The 9,209-nt window shown below is 36.2% G+C and overlaps 1 protein-coding gene and 1 non-coding gene across 2 annotated transcripts; one reads left to right on the top strand and one right to left on the bottom strand.

The window, feature by feature from the left end:
• The first annotated feature begins 2,689 nt into the window (after positions 1 to 2,689).
• LOC139849154 (uncharacterized) lies at positions 2,690 to 4,475 on the top strand. The gene is made up of 3 exons (XM_071838823.1): positions 2,690 to 2,726; positions 2,889 to 2,914; positions 3,498 to 4,475. Exons 1-3 carry the CDS (start codon positions 2,690 to 2,692, stop codon positions 4,473 to 4,475), a joined length of 1,041 nt encoding a protein of 346 aa, XP_071694924.1.
• Positions 4,476 to 8,545: 4,070 nt separating this feature from the next.
• LOC139850982 (small nucleolar RNA R71) lies at positions 8,546 to 8,652 on the bottom strand. Its single transcript, XR_011760350.1, has one exon. It is a non-coding gene; the product is annotated as a small nucleolar RNA R71 (small nucleolar RNA).
• Positions 8,653 to 9,209: the final 557 nt, after the last annotated feature.

Below are 9,209 nucleotides of genomic sequence, written 5' to 3'. Positions count from 1 at the left end.
CATGTACGAGTGAAGTTTGAAGAAACTGCAGGATGACTATTAGCATTTCGAGTTCAATGAGCGGAAACATTGATGTTCGAAGTTTGGGTTTTCACGTATTCTGAAAGACTTTTGATGGAGCTTGTGATTCATAAGATTATGGTACTACTGCAGAGACTGACTAAAGATTGCAAGAGGTGTTTACAATAATTCGTCAGCAACGTCCAAGGGGGAATTTGTTGATGCATATTTGTGTGGCCGTCGCTGGACGAATAACGTTTATTATTATATTGTACACATAGTTGATGTATACGCATGAAACTGATCAGTTACAGGAGCATATGTAACTGTTGGACAATAATGTCTAGCGGCCCATTCGTGTGAATGAGGCCCATTAGGGTTAATGTTTAGTTTGCCTATAAATATCAGTTTCGTGTGTTCTTTAGGGTAAAGAGAGAAGAGAGTAACCCTAATTGGGAAAGCCGTTTTGGCGATCCAGTTCATAGGGGAGATCATGCTCGATCTCCCCTGGCCAACGATGTTTCTCTGTTTAAAATCAATATTGTAATCTCAACATTTATATATTATATTGATTTTATCTCTTCATGTTCATAATGTTTATCACTTCTCTTGATCCAAATGTTAAACCGATGATTGTTTATGATCAAAAGATCCGTATTGGTGAATCAAGGGACCAACACAAGTGACACTAAAAAGTAAAATTTTCTCTGTCGTAATCAAATCCGATAATATCGGATCTTTGATCCTTTTTCATCGGAGTTTGATGTTCCCGGCTTCTGTTTTGCCACAATGAGTAGATATGGTTGGGAATACATACATAAGGATGGATAAGGATGGATGAGCGTGGAAATTATACAAAAACAATTGACTGTGCGGGCGTGTGTGCGTGTGTGGAATCAACCTTGTATATTTTTATACCGGAATGACTTCACACACCTACGAGCAACATTCTCGGTCGATGTAGTGGAGTATTGGTATGTACAAATTTGTCACAAGAGAGGTCGAGAATTAAAGTTTGGTGAATTTGCAATAAGTACATCTTACGAAAGAAATATTGATTATAAAATATGGGGATTTATTTATATTGCAAGAGCAATATGGATTGTGGATTTAAAGGGAAACAATTATTAAAGATGGTATTTGTTTGGCCAGGGATTATTTCTTAACATTCGCACTTGAATTGATATTCATTTTTAAATACTATTATTAATCGAACACATGCATCCATGTGATTAATCGTTACAATCATAAGTTGATTTTATCAACTTCACCTAACTCCTAAATAATATATATATTAATATCCCAATTGAGAATTAGCGAACGTGCAGAATGAATAAGTTGATTTTATCAACTTCACCTAACTCCTAAATAGTGACTCTAATGTACCTATAAATACATTCACGGATCAAAGAAGAAAGGCATCAGTTTTCATTTTCAATTTTCAAATTCCTTTTCATTTAATGTTTTAGTTTTAATAGTAGTAGTAAGTGGTGTAATTCAAGTTTATGGGTATTGTAGTACTGCTTTTCTACCATTCCAACCCGCTGTAAGTCTCCACGTCCCAACTTTATTTTCAAGTGTCGTTATTATCATTATTATTACTATTGTTATTATTATTGTTTTTATTTTTATTATTATTATTATTATCATAATTTATATTTATTATTTTCGTCGTTATTATCGTCATTTATTATTTATTATTGTTATCGTTTATTATTATTATTATTGTTATCATGTCCACTTTATATAATTTATATTTTCATACCGTTGTAATGTCCAACTAAATACCCATAGTGGTGACTAAAATATAGAACCTCTGGACGAATGGATTGAACCATATTATAATATTATGATGTAAATTTGACTATTTAATATTAAGTTTAATCACTAGCCCATTGTTGTATAATTTAATATTTTCACCCCTATCACATAATTTATTAAATTGATAAGCGAAAGTTAATTAAATTTACATAAATTGTGCTTCAACACCTCAGTGATCTAGACGAACATATGGACAAATTATTGACAACAATTTAGAAGTGTGATTCGGTGGTTTAGGTAATATTATAGTTTATATAATCGTGTAATTATAAAAAGGGAAGACCATTATAATTTTGGTATTAGCGAAAGTTAAAACCGGATTAAATCTCAATTTGAATAGTCGGGGTATAATTTAATTCGCTAAAACGAGATCTAACGAAAGTTAGATTTAATTTTAGTTAATTAAATCTTTATAAATCGAAAAATAAAATATAAGGATATATATTAAAACATCGTAATCGGACTTAAAAACAATCCATAATCCAGAAGGGACATATTTTAGTAGCCACTACTTTACTTTATTTTAAATCTCATCAATTTCACTTTTTACTACGTAGATAAATTCTATTTACTTTTTATCATATTACTTTTTACCACATAGTAAATTTTAATTACTTTTTACTATTTTACTATATTGCCATGAAAAACCTTATTTCTTCTATTTTGTCAAATTAGTATAAATTGTATTTTTACTTTCGTTAATTTAGTTATTTCGTTTTAGTTAAATTTAAATTTCGTTCAATTAAGTAGTAAAGCTTAATCCAAAATCACCCTTTTAAATAGTTTAACTTTTAACAATTAAAAATCTTGAAAACTCCATTTCCCTGTGGAACGAACCGGATTTACCAAATAAAATATTACTATACGAATGGGGTGCGTTGACAGTGCCACGCTTCCTTGTGAAGGTAGTCTTTGCTTCAGCAACGGCCGGGCGACCCGATCTCTGCAACTTGTCCAAACCCCGATTGTGTTTGCGTTTCTTTCCCTTCTTTTTTTTCTTTCCTTTTCTGCTTATTTTACTCTATTATATGTTTTTGTTTATATCTTAACTCTAATTCTACTTTTAGGATTGTTGTTTGATTTGGGTTTATTGGTCTATGCTTGTGCCTCTGCATATTTTACTTGTTCTACTCCTTGTTTTTTTTGGGAATTAGGACTGATTTCATATTTTGTAGTTTTGATTTAGTACTATATTACTGCCTCTGCTTAAATTGTTGCTTTTATCTTTTGTGTGGCTCTGTTCGTCTTGCGATTGTATTGCTTCTACTTAGTTCCTTTGTGTATCCCGTCGTATGTGGCCCTTTTTTCTTTGAAACTTTTTATTATTATATCCATATTTTTCTTATTAATATTAATATTATTATTTTTATTATTATTATTATTATTAATATTATTATTAATATTATTATTAATATTATTATTATTATTATTATTATTATTATTATTATTATTATTATTATTATTATTATTATTATTATTATTATTATTATTATTATTATTATTATTATTATTATTCTTGTTACTCTTATTACTTACTCCGTATTATTATTATCAACATTTTTATTATTATTATTTGTTATTATTATTATTATTATTATTATTATTAATATTACTAGTATTATTACTTGTTGTATTTTATCTTTTTTGTCGTTCTTTTTATCGTGATCGTTTCATAGGGTAAGATAGACTCTAGTCGCTCTCATGGTTACTTGAGGTCATGTCCTTCTCGTTCAGGGGCGGGTAGGTCTATAGGGCTTAGAAGTGGAAATAGGTTAGCGAAACCGGTTAGGATTAGAGCAGGTAGTTGGAATGTGGGGACTTTTACCGGCAAACGGTATGAACTAGTGGAGACTTTACGCAAACGTAAAGTGGACATTTTTTGTGTCCAAGAGACTAGATGGAAGGGTCGAGGGGCGGCTAAGGTCAAGGACTACAAGTTGTGGTTCTCGGGATCGAGAGTAGCTAGAAACGGTGTTGGTATCATTATAGGCCCACCCTATAATGAGAATGTCGTGGATGTGGGTAGACGGAGCGATAGAATTATGTCGATTATGTTAATTATCTTGGACGTGACCTACACGGTCATAAGCGCTTATGCACCTCATGCGGGCCTTGGAGCAGCTGAAAAGAGACTCTTTTGGGAATCGTTAGATGAGGTTGTGAGGATGTGCCCCCCGGACCATCGATTACTTATTGGCGGAGATCTAAATGGTCATATAGGAACGGATGTCGAGGGTTCCCCGGGTGCCCACGGAGGCTTTGGGTACGGTGTAAGAAATGAAGAAGGGTTCTCTATTCTCGAATTTGTTGTTACTCACGATATGGTTGTTGTGAATTCATTTTTCAAGAAGACGGAAGCTCAGTTAGCGACTTTCCACAGCGGGGGTCATAGCACCCAGATTGACTATTTGTTACTTCGCAAAGGGGATTTTAGGACATGTAGGGACTGTAAGGTCCTGAATGAATTGACATGCTCCTCCCAGCACAGATTGGTGGTCATGGATCTGGTTACCAAGAAACGAGTCACCAAGAGTGTCAGGATCATCCAACCTAAAATTCGGTGGAAGAAGCTGAGCGGAGAGAAGGCAGAGACTTTTAAAACTGCAGTTGTAGAAAGAATTGGGGCAGAAGTGGAAATAGGACCCCCAGAATGATGCTGATCAGATGTGGAATCGTCTAGCATCCACCATTAGAGAAGTAGCCAAGGAAGCCTTAGCTGTGGCAGTAGGAACCTCGAGAGGACATAAATCGGATAGAGAATCATGGTGGCATAACGACGAGGTTCAAAGCAAAGTCGAGATCAAACAACTAAGGTTTAGGGAGCTCATCTCTTGTTAAGAGGGGACTCCGAAAAATAGACTTAGGGTTGTAGAGAGATATAAAGAAGCAAAAAGAGAAGCTAAGAAGGCTGTAGCTCGTGCAAAAGAAAAGGCATACGAAGATTTGTACATGAAACTAGACTCCAAAGAGGGAGCAAATGATATATACAGAATAGACAAAGCTAGGGAGCGAAGGCGCAGGGATCTAGATAACATCAAGTTTATCAAAAATGAAGATGGTCAAACCCTAGTAAAGGAAGACGAAATTAGGAAAAGATGGGAAGAGTATTTCTCATCTCTTTTCATTGGGGGAAGATCTCAGCGGTACGAAGAGTTGCTAGGCTCTGACAGAGAACAATCCCGGAACAATATAGAGTGTGAGAGGATCAACGAAGAGGAAGTAAGATTGGCACTACGTAAGATGGGGAGAAATAAAGTTGTGGGACCAGACCAGATCCCTATTGAGGTGTGGCGGTGCCTTGGAGATGATGGTGTTAGGTGGTTGACTTGCTTTTTCAACAAGACGCGTCGAAGCTCTAAAATGCCTATGGAGTGGAGAGTGAGCGAGACTATCCCTATCTATAAGAACAAGGGGGACGCTCAAACCTGCGGCAAATATAGAGGTATAAAACTACTTAGCCATACTATGAAGCTTTGGAAGAGAGTGATTGAGACTAGACTACAAAGCGTAACAAATGTTTCAGAAAACCAATTTGGTTTCATGCCAGGGCGCTCGTCGATAGAGGCTATCCATATTATTAGGAACCTTATGGAGAAGTATAGAGAAAAACAGAAGAACCTGGAGATGGTTTTCTTGGACTTGGAAAAGGCTTATGACTGCGTTCCACGAAACTTGATTTGGAAGACCCTTAATGGTAGAAGTATCTCGAGTACATATATTAGTGCTATTTGGGATATGTACGATGGGGCGAAGTCTTGCGTTCGAACGCCGGTGGGAAGTACCGAAGTCTTTCCAATAGAAGTAGGTTTGCATCAAGGTTCGGCCCTCAGCCCTTTTCTTTTCGCTTTGATCCTTGATGAGCTTTCTCGAGGGATACAAGAGTGTATCCCTTGGTGCTTGATATTTGCCGATGATATTGTGCTTGTGGCCGAATCTAAGGAGGAGCTTAATAGTAGACTGGAGCAATGGAGGGTGGCCTTAGAAAGTAATGGTTTACTAATTAGTAGTCAAAAGACAGAATATCTTAGATGTGATTTTGACAGGATCATTGAACAAGAGGATGGAGTGAACATCTACATTGGAGACCAGATCTTGCCTCCACAAACCTCGTTTAGATACCTAGGCTCGATGCTCCACAAATCGGGGAGGATTGATGAAGACGTGTCACACCGTATTAAAGTAGAGTGGATGAAATGGAGGGCAGTGACTGGGGTCTTATGCGACAAGAAGAACCCCTTAAAGCTGAAAGGGAAATTTTACAAAGTGGCAATTAGACTTGCTATGCTATATGGATCAGAATGTTGGCCATTGACGAAGGCGCAAGAGAGAAGGATGGAGGTGGCAGAGATGAGGATGCTGAGGTGGACGTGCGGTAAAACAATGTTATATATGATCCCAAATTTCATTTTTAGAGAGAACCTGAAAGTCAGAAGCATCATCGACAAGCTAAGAGAAGAACGACTTCGATGGTTTGGACATGTGAGGAGGCGACCCCCTACTGCACATGTTAGGAGAATCGAGGCACTTATGGTTGATAATGTAAGGAGAAGGGGTAGACCTACTCGTAGGTGGGATGATAGAATTAAGCTCGACTTGAAGGAGCTTCTTTTGACCGAGGACATGACTTCCGACAGGCTTACGTGGAGGACTAGAATTAGAATAGACGAGTAGGGTGAGGTTTGTTTTACGTATGTGGGTCTGGGTCTGTGTATGTGTGTTTTTGGTTTTGTGGATATGTGTTTTAGGGTAGTCGTGTCTTCGCTTTTTTTGTTTGTCGTATGAACGTGTATGTATGTATCTTCAGGTTTTGTGTTTTTACACGCTCTGCCATTACTTGGACCTCTTCTTGGTTTTGGGTATGTATGTGTGTGCAGATTCGTATGGTTTTGTTTGGTTGTTGGGTATGTATGTTTGTATGTGTTGGTTTGTATGCATGTTTACGTTTAGGGTTTAGGTTTTGGTTGCTGGCATGTTATGTATGTATGTTCTTGTGTATACATGTTTACGTATGTTGGTATGAGTGCTTTTATGTTGGCCGGCATGTCTATGGTTATATGCTCGTTTGTTTTCGTATGTACGTATGCGTATGTTGGTATGTAGTGTAGCTTTTCCAATCATTCCTTGTTCTTCGCACGGTAGTCTAAGGTACGTTCCCATATATATATATATATATATATATATATATATATATATATATATATATATATATATATATATATATATATATATATATAATGTAAATTTTTTTTTATGGCTCTACTAAGTGAGTCAACGGCAATCGTCGATTTATTGGCGACTTTACCGCCACTTAGAGCCTAAATTAAACTCCAGGCATGATTTAAAACCCATGAAAATTTGATCTCACCATTTTCATGGCGTCTCGTTTGTATAGTTTATTTTTTTTATTTTTTTTATCTACTTTTTATGTTGTACTCTTTTTTCTTTCTTTTCTTCCTACTTTCTGGCCGGAGGTCCCTGGAAGCAATCTCTTTATCCGTCGAATAGAGAGAGAAAGGACTTTCTATACTCTTTGGAGTGTTTCACTCGGGGTGGAGAAATGATTTCTCTGTATTCTAGGATAGAGGAAGGATTGTCTACGATCAACCCCCCCCCCCATACCCCATATAGGTGGGATTGGATATTGTTGTTGTTGTTGTTGTTGTTAAATGGGACGAGTTGCCTATATGTGTGAAATCAATCCGGAATCATAAAAACGCCATATAATCACAACCAATTCGTGTAATAAAATAAATTCAAATCCGTTCAAAATAAAACGACAAGATCACGCACATCAACTTTTTGGCGCCGCTGCCGGGGAAAGTTGGCAGTTAAATAAATAGATAATTTTTCTGATTCGTAGTAGTAGTTGGATTTGTACGTGGACTGGGTTATTGGAGCCAAACAGTACCCAATTATATTGGGACCAAAGGAATCCTGCCCCTCTGCTGCATCTTTTGGTTATTCGAAACGTGGGCAAAATCAGAAGAAAAATCTGTTTCTTTAAAGGTTTTTATCATTGTTTTTAGTTATTCGATCCTTTCGTGAAAATTCATTTTCAAGAAAGTTCAATGTTTATACACTTAATGAATAAATCCTTCAAGACTACATACAATTTTGTAATTGTATGACCCATTCAGGAAATCTTAAACTCGTTGCACTTAATCCAGAACCTGAAAGAGGCTTGATCAAAAGATTAAAACAGGAAAAACAAAAAAAATTAGGTAGTACTAGTAAACCAAAAACACCAAAAAATATCAAAAAACAAGTAGGAAACACTAGTGGTCAACCAGAAATCAAAACTGAACCTGAAACCATCGTCATTAAAGAAGAAATGGCTGAAGTAACACCTGATCAAAATGATCTACCAATGTGGAATACCAGACATACTGCTCCCCCTCTCGCTCTTGCACCTATAAGAAGACCTGAAATTGAGGCTGAAAACTGGGAAGTCAAGGGGCAGTTTATGCACATGGTATGTGAGAACTAATTCGACAGAAGACTTAATAATAATCCGATAGAACATCTAGAAGCTTTTAAAGATTTATGTGAACTGTACAAAATCAAAGATGTTTCTTCATATGCATTTAAGTTAAGAACTTTTCCATACTCGTTAATCGGAGATGCAAAAGCATGGTTGAAAGCATCAAAACCCGATTCTATCACAACTTTTAACGAATTAAGAGATAAATTCATTACCCGATTTTTCCCACCGGCAAAAGCCGAAAGACTTAGAAATGAAATCACCACTTTTAAACAAAAGTCAGATGAAACTCTTTATGATGCATGGGAAAGATTAAAAAGAATGTTACGAAATTGTCCACAACACGGATTGTAAAAAGGGCAGATAGTACAAACTTTTTATCGTGGTATTGATGAACATACTCGTGGTATATTAGATTCCTCCGCTGGAGGAGTATTTATGTACAAATCACCAAATCAAGCGTATGACATGTTAGAAGACATGTCAATTCATACTTTTGAATGGATACCGTCTAGAGATCAATAACCTAGAAGGACGGTGGCAAGCCTTAAAGAAAATGAAGATAACAACACAACCATAGCTTCACTGTCGAATCAATTCAAAAAGTTTGGAAGAGAAATAGATAAACTAAATTCAACAGTTTTAGCATTGCAAGTAGGCTGTGAAATCTGTGGACAGCCACATTTCACGAAAGATTGTGATATCAATGATCGGCCAATGAACTCAGTAGCACAATTTAATTTTATGGCCAATCAAAGACAAGGCAATTTTCAAGGAGGAAATTCTAATTATCAACCTGCAAACCCAGGATATCAAAACCCGAAGAATTTTGCTTTTCAAAGAAATGGACCACCTGGCTTTTTCAATAGAAGCCAACCTCCATTTCCACCTCAATAAAATTTCCAAC

The sequence above is a fragment of the Rutidosis leptorrhynchoides genome, chromosome 5 (genome assembly GCF_046630445.1).
Source record: "Rutidosis leptorrhynchoides isolate AG116_Rl617_1_P2 chromosome 5, CSIRO_AGI_Rlap_v1, whole genome shotgun sequence".
Classification (NCBI taxonomy): domain Eukaryota; kingdom Viridiplantae; phylum Streptophyta; class Magnoliopsida; order Asterales; family Asteraceae; genus Rutidosis; species Rutidosis leptorrhynchoides.
Note: the sequence above shows the minus strand (reverse complement) of the source record. Positions and strands in the feature narration are given on the sequence as shown.

Coding starts and splice junctions, on each gene's coding strand:
- LOC139849154 (XM_071838823.1), top strand. CDS start 2,690: ATGGGGTGCGTTGACAGTGCCACGCTTCCTTGTGAAG. Junction 2,727..2,888: donor TGCCACGCTTCCTTGTGAAG/GTAGTCTTTGCT, acceptor TTCTACTTTTAG/GATTGTTGTTTGATTTGGGT. Junction 2,915..3,497: donor TGTTTGATTTGGGTTTATTG/GTCTATGCTTGT, acceptor ATCGTTTCATAG/GGTAAGATAGACTCTAGTCG.